This window comes from Protopterus annectens, chromosome 9.part0, assembly GCF_019279795.1.
Source record: "Protopterus annectens isolate FY-2018-M chromosome 9.part0, PAN1.0, whole genome shotgun sequence".
Taxonomy (NCBI): Eukaryota; Metazoa; Chordata; order Ceratodontiformes; family Protopteridae; genus Protopterus; species Protopterus annectens.
The window spans coordinates 1,910,012,922-1,910,036,617 of NC_056743.1; the positions used below are offsets into that span (position 1 = coordinate 1,910,012,922).

At 41.4% G+C, this 23,696-nt stretch overlaps 1 protein-coding gene across 1 annotated transcript in view; it reads left to right on the forward strand.

The window, feature by feature from the left end:
* The window catches only part of VAV1 (vav guanine nucleotide exchange factor 1), a gene marked incomplete at its 3' end in the record, with an annotated part of 1,650,237 nt that overhangs the window by 1,620,961 nt on the left and 5,580 nt on the right, over window positions 1-23,696 (forward strand). Inside the window, 1 exon segment of the mRNA XM_044084720.1 lies at window positions 8,556-8,670. Coding sequence (XP_043940655.1) covers window positions 8,556-8,670 — 115 coding nt within the window.

Sequence of the window (23,696 nt, forward strand, 5' to 3'; positions counted from 1 at the left end):
GGTTATACCTCATACCATGCTTTTTGGCCCCAAAACTTGGACCGAACCACAAAAGGAGGGGGAGTATCAATATTCATCAAAGATATCCACACCTCCAGGTTGGTGGCACAGCACGAAGCATCAGAGACTATCCATGTGCAACTAACAGTGGGTAAAACTGCCTTCCAGTTTATAGCCTGCTACAGACCACCCTCCCAAACCCAGGAACCCCACTCAGCCTTCCTGAGAACACTGGAAAATATGAAGGTCTCTCCAAACACCATTATATTGGGCGACTTCAACTACCCATACATAGACTGGGAGCATTACTCTAGCTCCAACACCCTAGCCCAAATGTTCCTAGAATTTATAAACTCAAATGCTATGGAACAACTTGTTACCACTCCCACAAGAGGGGAAAACATACTGGACCTGAACATCACCAACATGGGGACTCTATGCTCCAGACCAGAAGTGTATCCCTCACTGGTAAGATCAGACCATAAACTAATCTCACTGGATATTCACATCCCGACCCCACCCCCTGCCCAGAAAACCACAGTGAAAAACTTCTCTAAAGCAAATTTCACACTGCTCAAAACCGAGGTGGAATCCTTCAAAGCCCTCGGGCCTGTGGAAAATACGGCCCAGACCGCAGAATCCTTTATAAACACATTCTATGAACACCTTCAGGAATGCATGGATCATGCAATCCCAAATAAAACCAAGACCCAATCCTCCAAAGGCAGACATCCTGTCTGGTGGACCCCAGCCATAAACAAACCATACAATAGAAGGAGGAAGCTACTACATGATAGAGCAAAATCCCTAAAAGGGAAGGCATCACTGATCAGTATTAGCAAAAAACTACGGGCACTCATAAAATCGTCTAAGGCCGGCTTCGAGAGAAAAATTGCACAGAACACTAAGGATAATCACAAGGCTTTCTTTAGTTATGTTAGGAACCTGGGTATGAATTCCCAGATATCTTCAGAATTAGTCCAAAATGGCAAAAAATACACCGAACCCACAGACATTGCCAACATCCTAGCTGACAGGTTCAGCGCAAACTTCTCCCCCCCTTCCCCACCAAAAGGGCAAATATCTATCCCAGCAGAGTGCTGCCCCCCTGCCATCTCAGATGCTCAGGTAAGAGCCGCCCTCTCCAAAGCAAAAGACACAGCATCAATGGGACCAGACGGTGTCCTGAGCTGCATCCTACATGAACTCCAAGAAGAGCTAAACCCAAACATAAAACTACTGTTCAGTCTCAGCCTTACTACAGGATATGTACCCAAAGAGTGGCGTACAGCAACAGTGGTCCCTCTCCACAAAACTGGTGCCTCAATGGATCCTGGAAACTATCGCCCCATAAGCCTGACTAGCTTGGTCTGCAAAGCTATGGAAAGGATCATCATGGACCTCATAAATAAAGATATTGGGGACCTACAGACACTGGATCCTACCCAGTTTGGCTTTGTTAAGGGCAGATCCTGCCTCTTAAACCTGGTCAATTTCTTTGAAACAGTCACCAAGGCCATTGACGAGGGGAAGGTGGTCCACACAGCCTACCTGGACCTCGCAAAAGCCTTCGATACAATACCCCACTCTGGCATTATAGATAAGCTCACCAGCTTAAATATAAACCCCTATGTCACTAGATGGGTTGCAAACTGGCTCAAGGACAGAACCCACATGATTAGAATTGCTGGAGCCATGTCAGACTCCAAACCAGTTACAAGTGGCATCCCACAAGGCTCAGTCCTGGGACTTCTCTTGTTCGGTATATATTTCTCGGAGGTACAGGCCAACATGGAAGGACTGTGGCTGACCAAGTTCGCAGATGACTACAAACTGGGCGCCAAAATCGACTCTCCAGCCAACACAAGCATCCTCCAAAAGGGCCTCATAGAAACAGACAACTGGTGCCAGAGCCATGGCCTCAAGCTAAATGCCAAAAAGTGTATAGTCATCCCCTTTGGAAAAAACAAAGTGCCCACAAATTACCACATAGGTGGTAATCCATTAAGTACAGAAGAAGTAATTAGGGACCTGGGGACCTAAGTTGATAGCAATCTCTCATTCGACAGCCACGTGGCCAAAGTGGTTAGAAAAACATTTTATATAGCCCACCTAATCATGAAGGGATTCACATCTAGATCAGGGGAGGTCATCATGCCTCTTTACTCATCCCTCATCAGGCCCATAATTGAGTACAATGCCTCTTTTGGGATGTACCTTACCAGACACCTGCAGCAACTGGAAAGACCCCAGAAGTACCTCACCAAGAGGATCAAAGGGCTCAAACAGATGCCATATGCTGCCTGGTTAAAGAAACTCCAGCTCTACTCTGTGGCATACCGCCTGCTCAGAGGCAATCTGTGCCTGACGTATAAAGCCATGTCCAACCCGGAATTAATGGACATGCTGCACCTCAGAAAATCCAAATCCCATCGAGCTACTCGCTCGAGAGACTTGAACCTCAGCACTGAAATAAATAGGACATGCTGGAGGGACAGATTCATAACCCAGAGGCTCCCTTCACTCTGGAATAAAATCCCAGTCCAGGTTAGGCAGAGTCCCTCATTGACTCCCATCAAGAGGAATCTTGATGAGTGGATGGGAGATCACAGGTTTACCCCGGGTATCACTTCTGTGTCACTGTTAGACAGAGGCACAGTATATAAACCTCGAAAAAGGGCATAGCAAAATTAATTTAAAATGGGTGGCGAAAGCCAAACACACTCTGGCTAGGCTTATAAATGCCCTAGGACAGATAGCCTAGTATGAACCTATGAACCTATGAACCAGAAGCAAAACAGTAGCACCAATCCCAAGATGAGAAGCAGGCCACAGACTCTTTGATAATCAATAGTCCTGTCCCAGATGATGCAAAGGTCCATAGGCCTGTTGTAGCCTTTTCCTTGTAGATAGCTTGGATAGCAACCAGACCAATCAAGAAGGTCCAACACAGACAATCATTGCCCAACCAGAAACACCCATGAGTCAATGTACTCTTCTCCTTCTCTCACCAGGAGCAAAATATAAGTACAAAATCCAAGCTGGCATGTATGAAGCAATTATCAAGCATACTAGTGATCAGCAGTCTGCAGGAAATAATGTCCATGCTCTCCTTCTCTCACCAGTATCAAACTAGAAGCACTAGTCCCAAGATGACTACTGAGAGGCAGACTCTGGGCTCTCCAGTAACTGCAGGTGTTGGACTAAATGTTGCAGTTTTAAAAGGTAACATGGAAAATGGCTTAATATCCTAAGAGTTGCAATGTGCACTAAACAGACATAAAAAGGGGGTAACTTAAGCTTTAGCTATCTGAGTGAACAACCACTAAGTTTAAATGAGCAAGATAGCTTGGAAGGGGGTGGGCACTTTGTATTCTATGTCTATGGAATACAGTGAGATTGGCAATACATTTAAATAGCTGAAGGGAAGTGATTTCACAAAATGAAAATGTGCTTACTCACAATAGCCAATTAAAGAGAAGAGGGAAGGAAATACAGGGTGAAATTAACATAAAGAGCAGGCAACTAGAAAGACAGTTGAAATTTAATTTCTGTGTGACTCACAAGAGACACAGAGAGGGTCTCTTTCCTAGTTTAAATATGCATTTAAAAGCAGAACACAAGTAAAACACAGTGTAAAGAAAATAAACTACAGTATACAAAACAGAAGAAGGCAATTAAGCAATGCAAAATATAAGAAAGCAAAAACAAACTAACCTTACCTTCACAGCAATCTTTGACAGAGTCTAGGTGAGCTTCTCCACTAAAGCCTTAAAATGTTTCATTTTAACCATTAAATAGAAAGTTTAGTTCCCAGCTCCACCCTCAGTTCACTGGTAATTAACCTTAATTGACCTGTTTAAATTTCTGTCTGACTCACAGGAAACATAGTTGTGGTTTCATTCCTAGTTTAAATATGCAATTGAAAGCAGAATACAAGTGAAACACAGTGTAAAGAAAATAAACCACAATATACAAAACAGAAGAAGGCAATGAAGCAATACAAAATACAAGAAAGCAAAAGCAAAATAACCTTTCCCTCACAGCAATCTATTGCAGAGACTGAGTGAGCTTTTGTCTGGGTCAAATTACTTTCTACGCTATCTATATTCCTGCTTTTTTTAGACCATCATCAGATACAGTGCTACCTTTGAATGTAGCTGTCTAAACATCTTGCACAACTTGAAAGACACCCCCTAAAAAAGATCCCTAAATGAAAAAAAAAATTCCACTTTAAGCTATGCAGCCTACCCCAATGGATTAAAATCCAATTTTCCCTAATAAAGTCTCTTAACAGGCAATGTATGCTTAGTATGTGACACAATCAAATTCCCTGTGCTTTTTGGTCTTCTCCACCTTCTTAGAACAAATAGTCTAACAAACACCTGATCCAAAGCCCTAAATCTCTGTCATAAGATTAACAACACAATATCTATTTTACCCAAAGCCTTAAACCTCTTTCATAAGATTAACAAGATGATATTTGGTTTTCCCAAAGCCCTAAACCTTATTCATAATGTTAACAATACAATATTTCTTCCTCCCAAAAGCTCTAAATCTCTATCTACCATAGCACTCCCCATCTTTAGAATATACTTACAGTTCACATCATACAAAGTACCTCAGTCCTTGAATGAGTAACAGCAAACTCCATGACTGGAATACCACTATGCAATGCAAATGATCTTTGCCTAGAGGAAAATAGGCTAAACTTACCACCACATTAGTAGCTTGGCAAAGCTTCTCAGTGCATGCCATCCTTAAGGTCTGTATGCACTTATGATCTAGTAAAGCTCTCAGTACAGTTTGCTATAGGCAGAACCTCACCCAGTAGTCACTGCACTACATTCTGTTTTCTTCACAGGTTATACCCCTGCTGGTAATACAGTTCTGACTGCACCCCTCAGTGTATGTTTCACACCTTAAATCCTCTGCTGGTAATACAGTTCTGACTTCACCATACAGTGTTTCCTTCACAGCATATATCCCCTGATGGTAATACAGTATTTGTTTCACACATTGTATACCCCACTGGTAACACATTTCTCACAGTACCGTAGAGTGTTGGCTTCACACCTTACATCCCCTCTGGTAGTACAGTGTTTGTTTCCTTATATCTCCTGCTGGTAGCACAGTTTTGACTTCACTGCACATTGTTGTCTTCAGAATTTATAATCAGTGCTGGTAATACAGTGCTTTACACCTGATTTCTCCCTGCATGTAACACAATTCTGACTGCACTACTGAGTGGATGCTTCACATCTTATATTCCCTGCTGGTAACACACAATGTTGTTTCATACTGTATATCTCCTGGTAATACTGTTCTGTACAGTGTAATTACTAACACTAAGTCTTCAGATTAAAATGAGAACAATTCTGAAATAGACTAAAAAAGGCCAGAAAATATAGAAGCGCTCAGGATTTGTCAAGCATCTGTCAACCTAGCCAAGGCTTACTACATCAAAAATCACCCTGCTGAAAGCAATGGTAGAGATCAGAGATATGCCATATGTTGGCATATTGTACACTGCCAGCAAACCAAGCAATACTTTCATTGAGAGAACATCTTTAGTCCACCTAATAGTTGAAAGAATAGCACCCCTTCCTCTTTGTTAGACATAGTACCCCTTCCTCTTTGTTAGACATCTGAGGCACACACTAGATGATGCCTCAGATGCAGCGCAGGTACAACCAGTTACAATGAGGAGGACAGTATCAGAAGTCACATGAAGTGATGGGCCTCTCTTGTGGAGTCTGGGAAACTCAGATGTGGTCCTCCAATTATTGTATCAGAGAAAGGAACTTCTCCATTATCCTGACTCTAAATCATTGGGAAACCCTCAGCATAACTCATATTGCATTCTGGAAAGTCTTTGTAACCAGAATTCCCAAGACAAAACATAACTTAGGGTACAGTTGAGGCACACATTACTCAAGGTGCCATATGTTGCCAGCACATGTCTCAGGCAGCCCTCAATAACTTATAGTCCATTTGGAGGTGACCAGCAATTTGCTGATCAGTTAGGTCACAGTAAGTCATGGACACAGCTGTCAATGTTGACATAGCCCTCATATCAATGAGGTAGGTCCCTGCACTGCCTAAAGTACATGAATCTGATTCAGACAATTCCCAGCATTTCTTCAATGTATGTTAATACTTTTCCTTATATTATGTTAGTTTATATATATACTTGTACTTTTCATATGTGCAACAAGTATCTATCTGAATAATTGCACTTGTATTTCATCACTCTTTTGCATACTTTGTGATTCCATTTAAATACGCTGTATACTATGCAAAACCTTTGAATGAAAACCTTGTCATTAAATAACTAGTATCTTGTTTCTGAATTTCATTAACTAGTTGCATGTCCTTTAAAATATTTAACATTTAGAAACAAAACTGACTAACATGTAAGCAAACATATTTCATTCCACTTGAGTAATGTTAAATAATATGTATATTGCATTGGTCAAACCAATGTAGAAACTGCAATGAAGACTGAAGGAACAGCCAGCTTTAACCTTTGATATATTACAACATTTGGGAGAATATTTATATTTTTCTTTTGAATTCTTCCAACATAATCTAATATTGGCAAGTCAAGAGGAAAAGAAAATACTGACCTCTGTCTGGGGATTAAATGAAGGACCACCACTGCTTCTGTCTGGGGATTAAATGAAGGACCACCACTGACCTCTGTCTGGGGATTAAATGAAGGACCACCGCTGACCTCTGTCTGGGGATTAAATGAAGGACCACCACTGACCTCTGTCTGGGGATTAAATGAAGGACCACCGCTGACCTCTGTCTGGGGATTAAATGAAGGACCACCGCTGACCTCTGTCTGGGGATTAAATGAAGGACCCCCACTGACCTCTGTCTGGGGATTAAATGAAGGACCACCGCTGACCTCTGTCTGGGGATTAAATGAAGGACCACCGCTGACCTCTGTCTGGGGATTAAATGAAGGACCACCGCTGACCTCTGTCTGGGGATTAAGTGAAGGACCACCACTGACCTCTGTCTGGGGATTAAATGAAGGACCACCACTGCTTCTGTCTGGGGATTAAATGAAGGACCACCACTGACCTCTGTCTGGGGATTAAATGAAGGACCACCGCTGACCTCTGTCTGGGGATTAAATGAAGGACCACCACTGACCTCTGTCTGGGGATTAAATGAAGGACCACCACTGACCTCTGTCTGGGGATTAAATGAAGGACCACCGCTGACCTCTGTCTGGGGATTAAATGAAGGACCACCACTGACCTCTGTCTGGGGATTAAATGAAGGACCACCGCTGACCTCTGTCTGGGGATTAAATGAAGGACCACCACTGACCTCTGTCTGGGTATTAAATGAAGGACCACCACTGACCTCTGTCTGGGGATTAAATGAAGGACCACCACTGCTTCTGTCTGGGGATTAAATGAAGGACCACCACTGACCTCTGTCTGGGGATTAAATGAACTACCACCACTGACCTCTGTCTGGGGATTAAATGAAGGACCACCACTGCTTCTGTCTGGGGATTAAATGAAGGACCACCACTGACCTCTGTCTGGGGATTAAATGAAGGACCACCACTGACCTCTGTCTGGGGATTAAATGAAGGACCACCACTGCTTCTGTCTGGGGATTAAATGAAGGACCACCACTGCTTCTGTCTGGGGATTAAATGAAGGACCACCACTGCTTTTGGCAAAATTGTTGTTGATGTAGTCTAATATGAAGTCTCTGGACAGTTAGGTAATTGCTTTCCCCAAGATTGATTGGTTGTTTGTCCATTCAGTCAGGAAACAACTATGATAATGAATTTTTTCACTCTCAAGAATCCAATGCAGTACAAAACAGTAACCTAGTATTGTATTAACAATGGAACTGGAAAGAAAAATGTTGACCCTCAACTGTCAATTGACCCCAAGACCTTCCACTTTATCCTGTGTTGTTGTCACTGCCACTGGACCAACAAGGAGTCTCCGGACAATTATCATGGTAGTTTCCTACCTGAAAGGAGAAACAAATGCTTTTGTGGGAGGCCCGTTGGCTAATTGTCTATACACTTCTTGCTGGGCCAGTGGCAGTGGCAACCATATGGAATGGGTGGGAAGTTATGGGTTCAATCTCCAGACAAGGGCCAGTGTTTTCTTTTCCTGTTCAGTTGTTAGTAACAATGCAAAGTTACTGGTTTGTACCACATTGGATGTTTGTGTGTTAAAAAAATCACCATCATTGTGGATTGCTAGCTGAAAGGAGAAACAACTTCACTTAGAGGGGGCTTGGTACCTAACTGTTCATAAATCCCTTGTTAGTCTAGTTGGAGTAACAGTTACACAGAATGTAAGAGGGTACTTGGTTTAATTCCCATACAATGGTCAGTGTTTTCCTTATTTATTCAGTCATTAATATATTAATAGGTTCTTTTGAATTCTTCTTGATGTTAGTATGTGATATTTGTACAGCGAGATAAGTTATTGCATTCAATAATCTAAAAAGTGAACTTTAAAGTAACACCAATATAATCTCATTTCTTCTCTTTGAATTTTCAGGAACTTGTGGATTTTTACAAGAAAGAGTCTCTCAAAGAGTGCTTTAAAACACTAGATACAACACTGCGATTTGCAATTAAAGAGGCACAGACAACATCTGCACCCAGGCCACCTGGTATGAATCTTAATGTTTCACTCATTGCTCTTACTCCAGGTTGGAAACAACTTGAACAAAATGTATTTGGCTTGGTTACGGTTTGGATAAATAATATGCAAATAGCTGCTGCAACACTTCATAATTCCAGGCCTCACTATAAAAAGTTATATACATTCTTCATTACATATGATAATTGATGCAGTGATGGAGGAATCATTGTGTCTGAAAAACAGTCAAATGGTTATCTTATTGCACCAATCTTCTCTTTCTATTTTCATCAGTAAGTGTGCTCTATTTGGCATAACTGCTATGTATACTTCTTTGTCTGGCTTATATTTTTCTTTCATGTTATACCTCTGACATTTTGGAGGTGCCTTTCATAAAGTCTTTCTGAATATGCATTCAGTGGTTTGTGGTGTGTTTCATTTGAACTTTTTAACCATATAGACATATTAATAAAATGTAAAATATGCATACATTGTTGCTAGCAACTTCTTTTCTATATAAGTATAATTATTTTATGCATCTGTAAATGCTGTTAATCCCCTGCAAATTGTTTGTTGCCTTATAGGATTATAGCTTTGATGTGATTCTGACTGGCCTACCTTTGACAAGTGTGTCTTATTTACATAATGATATTTTAGCACTAAACACTGGTCTTCCATTCCATGGCTACATCTTACGCTAATCACTTTCTTAGAAACCTAATTACCTCAGACATATTAGGTACAAACTGCAAAATAATGCATCATTGCTGGAAGCCTCTGTGATGTCTAGTTGCCTTCTGACTTTGACATTTGAACAAGTGGTTTGACTTTTTTGTTCTAAGTGTCCCTCTTATGCTAGAATATGATGTGTTTTCAGGCTTTTTATTTTTATTGTACATTTGTTTTTTTATTTGAAATTATTACATTCAGTTGATGTACTAATTTGTTATTTTTTTGTGCTTGATTCTACATTAGCTGATCAATATTTATTCTTATAATACATTCAAATTCCTCAATTACTTCTGCAACAGCTCTTTGGAATACTTCTGGTGCTGATGACATACCAAAATGAAGACTACAAAATCTGTACTTTCTTAAACCTGTACTCAGCATACAAATTTTATAACTTTCTTCATCTAGATTTAACTGCCAGAAACCCTGATTTTCATCTAGTACTGATATAAATCTTAAGCATTTAGCATAGCTGTGATCACTTCTTCAGCTGTAAGCAATGAATAGTACTCTATTTTAATCAGCTCATTCACATATTATGAATCAATACAAATGTAGATATTGTCTTGCTCCAAAACAGAAGCCATAGTATTTACTATTCTTTTGGCTCTCCCTGTTTCTTAATGATACCTTAGCTTCATATGCACTTCAGCTCTTGTTCTGCTGTGCATATGATAACTACTGGCATTTTTTCTGTGAATACGCATCAATGACTTTGCATTAAAGTTTATTTGTATATGATATTCTCTTGACAAGCATCCTAAGTCTGTAAATAACTTGGCATAGTCATGGATGGAGTCATTTTTATGGTCCTGTACAGTATTCAATATTTGTTCAGTTGTATGACTTATCTTGTACACTTTTTTTCTTTGCTTTCACACTATAGATTACTTTTACTGTTCCGAGTTTCTCAAAATTCAAATGACCAAACATATTAAGTAAATTAGCTTCTTAAAGTTCTACAATTTGAAATAGGATAGTTTACTTATTTTTATATTTACTTGTCAGTACCATGTGACCAAATTGGTTTACTTGGTGCCCACTTCACAAGGGTGAACTATCAGCTGACCCTGAAAACTACAGACCCATTAGTCTGACTAGTCTAATATGCAAAGTCATGGAACAAATTATCATGGAAGTGATCAACAAAAACAAAGATAACCTTCAGACACTTCACCCAACAGTGTTTGGCTTTGTCAAGTGAAAGTCATGCCTACTAAACCTGGTGGACTTCTTTGAGAAAGTCAGATGAGAAGAAAATGGTGCATACCACCTACTTGGACCTGGATAAAGTGTTTGATATAATGCCTGCATGCAATTATAGTTGACAAACTCACCAAACTGGGCATAAACCTCTACATAGCTCACTGGATTTCTAGCTGGTTCACAAACAGGACCCAGGAAGACAAGATTGGTGAGACCACCTCACTAAGAGATCAGTCATCAGTGGAGTACCTCAGGGCTCTGTGCTGGCACAACTACTATTTAACATCTACTTCTTGGTGGTAAAGGCTAATGTCAAGGGCCTTTAGCTAACCAAGTTTGCAGATGACTGCAAACTGAGAGGGTATCACAGATTACCCCATAACACAAACATCTAATAAGAGGGTCTAACCCAGACAAATGACTGGTGCCAAAGCCACGGATTAAAACTGGATGCCAAGAAATGCATTATAGTACCTTTGGGGAAAATTGTCACCCAGGCTAATTACTTCATTAATAAGATATCCTTAAGAGTTGACCATGTAGTCAGAGGTCTAGGGGCAAATGTAGACAGTAATCTGGCTTTTGACCAGCATGTGGCCAAGGTAGTAAGAAACTCATTCTGTGTTGCCCAACTTATAAGTAAGGGCATGGCATCCAGGTCCCAAGAAGTCACTTTATTCAGCACCTATCAGACCCACCATTGAATATAATGCTGTCTTTAGCATGTACCTAACCAGACATATGGAACAGCTGGAACACCCACAAAGGTTCCTTACCAGGAGAATGCAAGTTATAAACACATTGTCCTATACAGATCTCCTTAAAGCCCTGGCTCTATACTCAGACTCCTACAGATTACTGCGAGGCAATATATGCCTGCACACAAGGCATCCTCAGATTCAGCTCTTATGTACCTTTTGCACATCCACAAAATGGATGGCGTCAGAACAACTATATCCAAGAATTTAAAATTCACTTGTGACATAAATAAAACATGTTGGAGGGACGGATATGTCTCTCTGAGGATCCCCATGCTCTGGAACAGGCACTCCATCCATGTGAAGCAGAGTCCATCCCTAACCCTATTTAAGCATAACCTTGACCAATTGATGGGTAATAAGAAATTCGCCCTGGCTCTGGCCCTCATAGGATCATAGGATCATAGGAGGTTACTAGGCTATTGGCCCTGAGGCCCTTACAAACCTAGCCAAGTGTTTATCCCCAAAAAGTGGCATATCGCTTACTCAGAGGTGATCTCTGCCTGACTTACAAAGCCATGTCCAACTCAGAATTAATGGACATGCTCCACCTAAAGAAATCCAAGTCACTGCAAGCCATGCACTCTAGTGAGCTAAACCTCACCACAACAATAAATAAAACATGCTGGAGGGATACATTCCTGTCATAGAGACTCCCCATGCTTTGGAACAAAATTCCTAACTACATTAAGCAGAGACCCTCACTAACACTCTTCAAGAAAATACACCCCTGGGATCACTTCATTGGCTCTGCTTGACAGAAGCTCAATTAATTAATCAATGGGGCGGTGAACGCTGACACACTCTGGCTAGGCTTATAAATGCCCTCAGGCAGATAGCCTAGTACCTACCTATGAACCTATAAAAAGAAACCTCATTCAGCACCTGTCACCCCTGTCAATGAGGGACAAAGGTGGAACCCCTGGGACAAATTTGTGGTTTCCCATCCACTTATCAAGGTTGCACTTGATGAGGGTCAGCGAGGTACTGTTTGACATGTATGGGAAGTCTGTTCCAAAGACGAGGCAGCCTCTGGGAGATAGACCTGTCTCTCCAGCAGGTTTTGTTGATGTTGCATATTAGATGTAGACAGTAATCTGGCTTTTGACCAACATGTCAAGGGTTGGGAGGGTGGCCTAATGGTTAAGGTGTTTGCCTTACAAACACAAGGTGCAGGGTTTGAGTCTCGCAAGGGATAATTGGCAAGGCTTAAAATGGCTCACAAGGGCAGTTATCTTAGTACTAATCTATGAATCTATGAACCTATGTGGCCAAAGTAGTAAGAAACTCATTCTATGTTGCCCAACTTATAAGTAAGGGCATGGCATCCAGGTCCCAAGAAATCACTTTATTCAGCACTTATCAGACCCACCATTGAATATAATGCTGTCTTTAGCATGTACCTAACCAGACATATGGAACAGCTGGAACACCCACAAAGGTTCCTTACCAGGAGAATGCAAGTTATAAACGCATTGTCCTATACAGATCTCCTTAAAGCCCTGGCTCTATACTCAGACTCCTACAGATTATTGCGAGGCAATGTATGCCTGGTATACAAGGCATCCTCAGATTCAGCTTTTATGTACCTTTTGAATCCACAAAATGGATGGCATCAGAGCAACTAGATCCAAGAATTTAAAATTCACTTGTGACATAAATAAAACATGTTGGAGGGACAGCTATGTCTCTCTGAGGATCCCCATGCTCTGGAACAGGCACTCCATCCATGTGAAGCAGAGTCCATCCCTAACCCTATTTAAGCATAACCTTGACCAATTGATGGGTAATAAGAAATTCGCCCTGGCTCTGGCCCCCATAGGATCATAGGATGTTACTAGGCTAATGGCCTGGGGCCCTTAGAAGCCTAGTCAAGAGTTTATCTCCAAAAAAGAAACCTCAGTCAGCACCTGTCACCCCTGTCAGTGAGGGACAAAGGTGTAACTCCTGGGACAAATTTGTGGTTTGCCATCCACTTATCAAGGTTGTGCTTGAAGAGGGTCAGCGAGTACTCTGTTTGGCATGTATGGGAAGTCTATTCCAGAGATGGGGCAGCCTCTGGGAGACACACCTGTCTCTCCAGCAAGTTTTGTTGATGTTGCATATTAGATTTAGGCCTATCTCTGATATACAGAGGTAGACAGTAACATCCAAATTAATGTACCCCCCCCCCCCACATAACCACTTGAAACTTCCTAACATACACTCTCCTAATAAATGTGCATGATATCTAAGGGCACAGATGGGTTTTCTTGAATGGCTAGGCTTATAAAGGCCTTGGTGGTCATTAGCCTGGCCCTGGTCTATACCTATAAAACTATGAATTTATCTTTCTTTCTTCAAAAAAGTAAACGTACTAAAAACTTTCAAGGTTTCTTCTCCATTGTGATGGAGAAATATGGCACACCATACCTTTTCAGGATTCTCACTGCTTCAGTGAGGAATGATTACATTTCTGGATCCAAGCCTTTCAGTTTTCTGCTAAGTTTCTACACAATGAAGAGATTGTACTTGAAGTGTTTCCTATATGTAAATTCAATTTATGTACTTCAAAGTACATAAGATATTGAACCAGTTATATTTCTTCACTTCTTTAGATATATTACCTCACTTTTTCAAACGGATATTAATTTCTGGCACCATGTGACATCAGAATGGTCAATGTACTAACACTGAGGAAGCAAACTTCTAGCCTTCATGAGGCCTTTAACCAGACTGAACACTGTTAAAGAAAGCATGTCACATGACATGTAGGTTCACATAGTGGGTCTATATTATATAACCGGAAGTACTAGTCAGCAAATGCACACATGAGCAAAAACGCTGGAGATCGAACTTCGTATTATGGGGGGCTGAGCCCCCATACCCCTTGCTAACTATATATTCCAACTGCAAGGTCACACTACAGTGAGGAAAAGGCAAATATCCCACTCCTCACTGTACCCCAACCCCACAAACACCCTTTCGAACTCCGGCATTTTCGCTCATGTGAGCGTTCGCTGACTAGCACTTTCATTTATATAATATAGACCCCACATAGTTAGCTCATTATAACTTAAAGCTGCACACCTCATATCTGACAGGCTTATCAGCCTATTTACATTCATCCTGCCCCCATTTGCACCCCAGCCCATCAGCACAAGGTGAACTGAAAAGTACGATACCATCCTCTGTGAAATTCGGGTTCCATTTACAGGTTCGGTGTTCAATTTGTTGTACTTAAAAACTCAGATGCTTATTCAAGGCATTCAAAGTGCTTGCCACTTATCAAAGATGGATCATAGACTTAGTACTCAGTCAGCTATCAAAACTTTCCATAAAACTTGACAAAGCTTCTTTCTTACTAATACTAATTGGTACGACACTTCACCAACTACCAGCTCTATAGTGAAATATCTTACTTAACAACTTTGATCCGATTATCTTAACTTCCATAGACTTAATGTATTTCTATTCAGCAAAGAATGGTCTAGGAAGTTAATGTCCAATGAAGCCCCAAACATGTCATATTGCATACAGCTAAAGATCAACATGAGGTTCTCACTAACCATCCTGTAACTAATAGTCTCCAAAGACAGCTTCTCAGGTCTGAACTTGTAGTTTCACTTTTTCATATTGTTGATCTGTCTAGGAAAGCATATTTTAATTCTTTCTAATATCATAATTTGTGAACTGTTATAGCAGCAAACTAAAGCCCCAAATTCAATAGTTGGTCTAATCCCAGATCTGTATATTGGAAGCAACATGTGAGTATACATACTATTTTTTGTTTGTAGCATAGTTTTAAGGTTGTAATAGCATATCCTTACAACTTCCATTTAAATTAGGCCCAAATGGAAAATTCCTATCAATTTTAATTCCAAAATCATTTATATTATCAATTTCTTCCAGAATTATATTTTAATAGCAAAGGGATATCTTTGATTCACATTACCAAACTATATAGTCTTGGTTTTATTGACATTAAATGCCATGTCACATTTATTAGTCCTCCAGATCTCCAAAATATCTAAATAGTTTTGTATAATATATTGGTCTGAAATCTTTGAGACCACTAACTCAATTTTACTGTCACTGGTGAACTTACTAACTCAAATTTCTTTTATAGTTAGAAAACTTGACTTAAAGATAGGAAATAAAGGGGGGCTCATGACAGACCTTTGTGGTACTTTGGAATCAATTCTTTTGATATTTGAGATAACTGTACCTATCTTTACCCTACATTTCCAATTCAATAGCTAGTTTCTAATCCAACCAGTTATGTACCCATTTACCTTACACTCGTTAATTAGTTTCATGATGTCACTATAGGTGCTGTATCAAAGGCTTTCACCATACACAGACAGATGACATCACCTGGAAATCTCATGTCCAGCACTTCCTGTACCATCTAGCAAAAGACAAGTAGATTAGCTTGACAAGAGCGGGTCACTGTAAATCCATGCTGTGTCAAATCCAATGTAGATGGAATTTTATCATAAATCAACACAATGAGTATCTTTTCAAAGCATTTCTCCAGAAGGTATGTTAGAATAGTTGGTCTGAAATTGGCCACAGCTGATGTTCTTCATGTTTCACTGTTGCAGTCATTACATTTGGGTAATCTGCTGGCAGGGTGCCCTCAGTCGGCCTGAATAACAAACTCTTGGGTCCTGCGTCAGTTGCTGTCTCCTCTTCCATGACGTCAGGTCATCAGGGGCATAAATCATGCAGCCGATGCCATTTTAATCAGTCTTTCTTGATGCACGGTGCCCTAAGCAGAAGCAGTTTGCAAGTGCTGGTCGGCCGACTCCTGAAATTTTCATTTTCGAGTTTCAGAACTGAAGTCTTCAAACTAAATCTAAGTACCCCGTTGGGGAAACTTTTTCTTGCTCCTTACCGATGTCAGTAAAAGTTATTAATTGCATTACTTGTGGGAAGCAAATACCTCATAAGGATTTTCATTTGTACTGTATTCCTTGCCTAGGCCCTGATCACAATGTGCCTTGCTGTCAGTTTTGTGCTAAATTTAACCAACACACTATTAAGTGTCAGTATATTTTTGCTTCTAAATATTTTGGTTCAAGTTTTAACTACCCTGAAATGTCATTGGTTAGCAATCCGACTACCGGAGTTCACAAAAAACACAAGGAAAAAGATAGAGACAGACCGTCGAGGTCCAAAACCAACAATGAAGCTTCTCCTAAGCCAGTCGTCAGTACGCCGGTACTCAGTGAGGTGCTTTTGCAGCCCCTGATACTCGCTACTTTTGAGACCCATTCGGAGTCCGGTATGCTGCGAGATTCACAAAGTATTGAACCCGCGGATGTCTCTCCCTTGGATGGGTCCGGAGCCACTGAGCAGTCACCAGCTTCTTAGGGCGTTTTCAGGCCTCAACATTTTTATATTAAACCGACGCCAACAACAAAAACAATGTCAAAAATGACTTCTATGTCTAAAAACCCGATGCATGAGCCACATGCTCAGGCCCCTATGCCTAAAAAATAAATGATCAAAATGGCTGAGGATTTAATTACCTTGATCAAGGGTTCCCAACCCCCCCTCCCCCCACTAAGAGGCCTAGGCACTGATTATGAATCTTCAGATCAGGTTTCCATTTCTTCTGATTCCTCTTCTGATCAGGAATTTTTTATTCTACCTTATGAGTTTTCTGATGCAGAGGAATCCATCCCATCTGCATCTCCTCCTGAGGATTACTGTTTTGGAGAGACTTTGCATACTTTAAGGGAACATTTTCACTGGGAGAGTCAGGACTTCTCTGAATCAAAAAAGAGGCTTAGGGATTTTCTTCTTCTTCCTCAGCATAGGCCTTTGGCAATACCTCCTGTATTAGACATTGTTGATGATGCATTCTCGGAATCAAGCATGGTTCCTAATTCTCTGCCTCTGGCTCCTAGTAAGCCAGACAGATATTACAGGGTTCCTGACTCCCACAAATTTCTTTTCAAAAATCCTGCTGCTGATCCTGAGACTATTTCTCAGGGTCCCATGGATGTTAAGGCTTCTGCAGCCAAAAATCCTACCCCTTCTGATAGAGATTCCAGGGTGCTGGATAGATGGGGTAAGAAGGTTTATACGTCTGCAACCTTGGCAATCAGGGCTTTATACTGCCAGTTTCATATGCTTAAATATCAACAGCATGTTATGGGCTTACTGAAACAGAAAATGATGTTGATTTCTGATTGTGTGGAAAATAAAGAGTTACATGATTTATTGCATTCAGCAGAACAGGTTGGAAAGCATACTTTGCAATGTGGTTTTGATTCCTTGGAGGCCTCTTGCAGGGCCGCTGTAACTAGATCTGTGATAAGAAGGCATGCCTGGCTCAAGGAGCAAAATCTGCCTGATCATGTTAAAGCTAAATTGTTGGATGTACCTTTACAGCATGATACTCTGTTTGGTAATAATGCAGAAGAGGTTTTAAAGAAAATGGAAGATAAAGCTAAATCTATGCAAACTGTAAAAGATTTCTTACAAGTGCAGCCACCCAGGTTCAGTAGGCACTGACCTACTAAGAATTGGTCCTTTCCTATGTCCAACAGAGCCACTCAGGGCAAACCCAGGCACTCCAAAGGCTCCAGATATCAATCACAGAGATCTTACAGGTCAAAGCAATGGGGTGCCTTCACCTCCAAATCTGGAGGTAACAAAGCACAACCCTACAGTAATCAGTTTCAATGACTTTCCTCTACCATCTCCAAGCACTTATCTTTTGTCAGCCCCCTTGGGGGAAAACTAGCAGTTCATGCTCAAAATTGGCAGTTAATTACCCAGGACAAGTGGGTATTAAACTTAGTATCCCAGGGGTACAGATTTCATTTCCACACTTTGCCAATTCCAAACGGATGGCCAGATCAGCCACAAAACTAGTGGGCAGAGGCCCAAAAACAAGTCATGTCCCTCATGGATATGGGGGTTATTCAACCAGTTCCAGAAAAGGAAAAAGGACAAGGATTTTATTCAAGACTTTTCCTGGTACCCAGAAAAGACAAATCATGATGTCCAATACTGGACTTATCAATTCTGAACACATTCCTGGACATTCCAAAATTCAAAATGCTGACTTTACAACAGCTACTGCCTATGCTAGGCAAGAATGCCAGGTTGGTAGCTCTAGACTTGAGGCATACCTGCATATCCCAATAAGGGAATCTTGCAGAAGATACCTCCACTTCAAAGCAGGCTTTTTGCATTAACAATTCTCTGCACTGCCCTTTGGCTTATCTACTGTGCTCAAGGTCTTTACAAAGTGCCTGGCACCAGTAATTGCATTCTGCAGACAGAGAAGGAATCAAATGTATCCTTATCTGGACGATTATCTCATTCAGGCAGAGGACAAGGACACTCTTCTTCAACATCTGGCATTTGTAAAAAGGCTTCTAACATGCCTAGGGTACACCGTAAATGAAAGAAAATCACAACTGGTACCCTCAAATAATTACATTCCTGGGTGCAAGCTTGAATACAACTGCCCAGATGACTTACCTCACGCCAGACAAACAAATGGCAACAAAACCCCAGTTATCTGCAAGATAAATTCTGCAGGCTTTGGGGTTCATGGCATCCTGCATTCTACTAATTCCATATGCAAGACTGCATATGAGGAAACTTCAATGGTAACTAAAAAGCTTATGGAGTCAACATTGTCACAGCCTGGAAACAATGATTCCTCTCATTCCCTGCCTGCAACAGGAGTTCTTTGGTGGGCAGAGACATGTCACTAAAACAAGGGACTGTCATTTACTCTACCCCCTGCCACCCAAACCCTAACTACAGATGCTTCAGACTATGCTTGGGGAGCCCACCTGGCAGGGAGATGCATTTAGGGCAAATGGAGCCCAAACCAAATGCATCTACATATCAACCAGAAAGAAATGCTAGCTGTTCGGAATGCTCTGACAGCCTTCAAGGACTTACTTCATCCAGGACAACTACTGATAAAGACGGACAACACCACAGTTATGTGGTACATAAACAAGCAGGGGGGTACCCATTCCTACCCCCTCTGCAGACTAGCCATGGCCTTGTGGAACACAGCCTTGACTTACCAAATACATCTACAAGCTCAATTCCTGCCAGGAAAGCAAAATACTCTGGCAGACGAACTAAGCAGAAATCTTATGGACCCACACGAATGGAAACTGGATCCACAAATCTTCAGCATATTAACAGAGAAATGGGGAAGCCCAGACACAGATCTATTTGCCTCTCCCCAAAACTATCAGTTGGACAATTTCTGCACAAGAACTCATCACAAAAAAGCATGGAAAGTGGATGCTCTATCCTTCAGCTGGAAAAACCTATCAGTCTATGCCTTTCCCCCTCTGCCTCTACTCTCCAAGGTCATACTGAAAGTCAGACAGGAAAAACCAAAAATGATTCTAATTGCTCCGGACTGGCCTCGCCAACACTGGTACCTGCTTCTAAGGAATATGTCACACCTTCCTCCGTGGTACTTGCCTCAAACCCCTCACCTATTGTCTCAGTAGAACTATCAAATTCTGCACACTCAGCTCCAAACTCTGAATCTTGCAGCATGGCTAATCAACTAATTTTACCAACCGCATTTCTCAGTAAACTTGTGATGGATGTCATATTGGAAGCCAGAAGGCCTAGTACTAGAAAATCTTATGCTGATAAATGGAAGAGATTCTGTGCTTGGAACCAAGCACAAGGAATAACACAGCAAAGCCCAATATTCCTCAGATTTTACAATACTTAACTGAGATGCTTGACAAGGGCCTATATTTTTCTTCAATAAAAATCCATGCCTCTGCCATCTCAGCTCACTACAACATAGAGCCTCCCCTCTTTTCTCATCCCCTGCTAAAACATTACCTCAGAGGGGCCAAAAATATAAGGCCTCCCAGGAGAGCACCAACTCCTACATGGGACCTCAATTTTGTGCTGGAAAAACTCACCCTGCCTCCTTTTGAACCAACAGCTACTGCGGATATAAAATTTCTTTCTTGGAAGACAGCTTTTCTTTTGGCAGTCACTTCAGCTAGAAGGGTTTCAGAACTACAGGCCCTCATGGCAGTGGAGCCTTTCATTATTTTTTACCCGGACAGGGTGGCCCTCAGGACCAATCCTTCTTTTATGCTTAAGGTGGTATCCAGTGTGGCTCTTAACCAGACCATTCACCTGCCGACATTTTTCCCAAATCTGCAGAACAAGGGGGAGCATATTCTGCATTCATTGGATGTACACAGACAGCTAAGATTCTACTTAAACAGGACAAAATCTCTAAGAAAGTCTGAGCGACTACTGGTAGCATTTGCTGCAGGATCAGAGGGAAAGGCTATATCAAAGCAGACTATTTCTAAATGGATAAGCCATTGCATTAATTTCTGCTACTTGCACCATGGTAAATCTGTGCCCAAGGGGATCAGATCACATTCCACCAGGGCTGCCTCTACTTCAGCAGCTTTTCTCAGAGGGGTCCCTACCAGAGACATTCTAGAAACTGCTACTTGGAGCTCAGTTCATATGTTCCACAAAGCATTATCATTTACCTCTCTTCTCTAAATCCAGGGCAGGCTTTGCCACTGCTGTCCTACAGGGCCTTATAGCTGCTCCTAATGCTGTATAATTCCATCTTCCCAACCATAGCTTTGGGATTCTGCCCAAATGTAATGACTGCAACAGTGAAACATGAAGAACATAGTACAGTTGTGTACACTTACCATAAATGTAGATGCTCGAGTGCATTCACTGTTGCAGTCCAGATTACCCACCTGCCAGCCCCCTTTCTATACCTTTTCTTTCCTTCACTATACTCAAAAGCCTTTGTGGTGTATTTGCTTTTAGTTGAAGTTAAATTTTATGTTTCTAAAGTGCATTTATATAATTACAGTTTATATATATATTTTTGCTCCCCATTTGGGAGGCACCTGACATCTAGGGCAAGAAAAACTGATTAAAATGGTGTCGGCTGCATGTTTTATACCCCTGACGACCTGACGTCATGGAAGAGGAGATAGCAACCGATGCAGGACCCAAGACTTTGTTATTCAGGCCGATTGAGGGCAACCTGCCAACAGATTACCCAAATGTAATGACTGCAACAGTGAATACACTCGAACATCTACATTTATGGTAAGTGTAGACAAGTGTACTTTTTATCATCTCCCTTAGGAGCTCATACCAGTATAACTTGTTTCCAAATATCCAAAACACAGCCATATTCAAAGGAGTACGGGAACTGTTATAATAAGGATAGGGTGATATAGGGTGATCATGCCAATAATGTTACTAAGGAAATGGCTATTGATTTCATCAGGTCCCACTATTGTTTAAGACTAAATAGTTTTTATTGCATCATTCATCAATTTATCAGTTATCAATGGGCATAAGTCATCCATCCTACTGATGTCATCTGAGGTAGCAGTTTCTATCATACAATTTGATTTAGTCCCTTCCCTGCTTCTGCATGGGTTTTCCAAACAGGAAAAACATGATAGTGTCCACAGCAACAAGGGTGCTGGCCAAAATTCTTTACATATTAACAACTTAGGCTCTACAGTATTCAAACCATTTTTCTAATTGCAGGGATGCTGTCAATGGCTGTTTAGCAATGGTAGGGGAGAGCTCTGTGGACAAACACCTTATGGCGGAAGTGCTGTCAGTGGTTATTTACCTAGAGCAGGGGGAGGGGCTCTGTGGACAAACACCTTAGGACAACAATGCTGTCAGTGGTTATTTACCTAGAGGAGGGGCTCTGTAGACAAATACCTTAGAGCAGGGATGCTGGCAGTGGTTATTTACCTGGAGGAGGGGGAGGGGCTCTGTGGACAAACACCTTAGAACAGGGATGCTGGCAGAGGTTATTTACCTAGGGCAAGGGGAGGGGCTTTGTGGACAAACACCTTAGAACAGGGATGCTGCCAGTGGTTATTTACCTAGGCCAGATAGAAGGGATAGGTAGACGAACACCTTAGGGCAGGGTTGCTGGCAGTGATCTGTGGACAAACACCTTAGGGCAGGGATGCTGACAAGGGCTGATTACATAGGCCAGGGGGGAGGAGCTAAGTGAACAAATACTTTATGAGAGGGATTCTGTTAGTGGCTGTTTGGCTAGGTCAGGGGAATGGGGTTATGTGGACAAACACCTTAAGACAGGCATACTGTCAGTGGCTGTCCACCCAACTCCATCAGCTTCAAGTCTGAGGTGACCCAGACATGAACCAGAAATGCCATTTTCAGCCCATTGTCAACTGCTGAGATGACTGACAGAAGCTGAAGGTTAGGGAAACAGTATGTAAAAACTTCTTTCAGTAAAAAGTCTGTTACAGTGATATCCTACGGGCACTGGTAAATTTACATTCTCAAAAAAAGAAAGAGACATAGCATGCAACCACACTTTGATGTGGAAACAGAAAAAGGTTCTGACCCAGACCAGTGTCATCCTTGGCTAGCATAGCCTGACCATTTGTAATATTCCACTCATTGTGCTAAACTAAAGGTGTCACTTAATGCATTCTTTGTGATGTTTTATGGCTTCTGAATGGGTCAGTAAAGCACTACAACTCCAAGTAGCCTGATTGCATTCTATACAGCATAGATTATTCATAGATTAAGTGCATGTAATTTGTAGCAAAATAAAAATGCCATCCAAGTAGTGCCTGCTGTGCCGCAGTACAGGCTGGCCATCAAGATTCACTTTTCACTATGTCTGTCAGTATAGCCGCCTGGCCAGTTGAACTATTACAACCTTTTGTATCTGATACAGTTTCCTCAAATGTAATTCTTCCCTAGTTCCTCCATGTAATTTTTCCCATATACCCCATGATGCATACTTTTTAATGCACTCGTTAGTTCCTTTCCATCTCGTAGGTTTTATGTTTCTTTTTGACCTGATATGATGAGTTTTATTACCATTACCATCCTGATATTTTATTTATTTATTTACACTTTGTTGACTGAGTTAATCCAATTTGACCAATGGTTTCTTTTCAGGGCAGACTCAAAATAATACTCATATTTTGTACGAGAGACCTGGCCAGGGCGCCAAGGAACTTCCTGTACTCTTTGTATGAGTACAGGAGACCTGGCCAGGGTGCCAAGGAACTTCCTGTACTCTTTGTATGAGTACAAGAGACCTAGCCAGGGCGCCAAGGAACTTCCTGTACTCTTTGAAGGTCTCTGTGTGTGGTGTCACTAGGGGCCACCACAGGGTCATTACCAGTGATCACTGAATCTAAGAAGGAGGCTATGAGTGGAGATGAACTGGAGCAGGAAGTAAAAACTGTAATTCAGAAGGAAAAAGGTGTTTTGGGGGTAAATATCATGGCATTGGGGGTCTGGATGACATTGTTTTACAACAATGATAGATGAAGCAGAAGCAGAAGACGAATCAGTG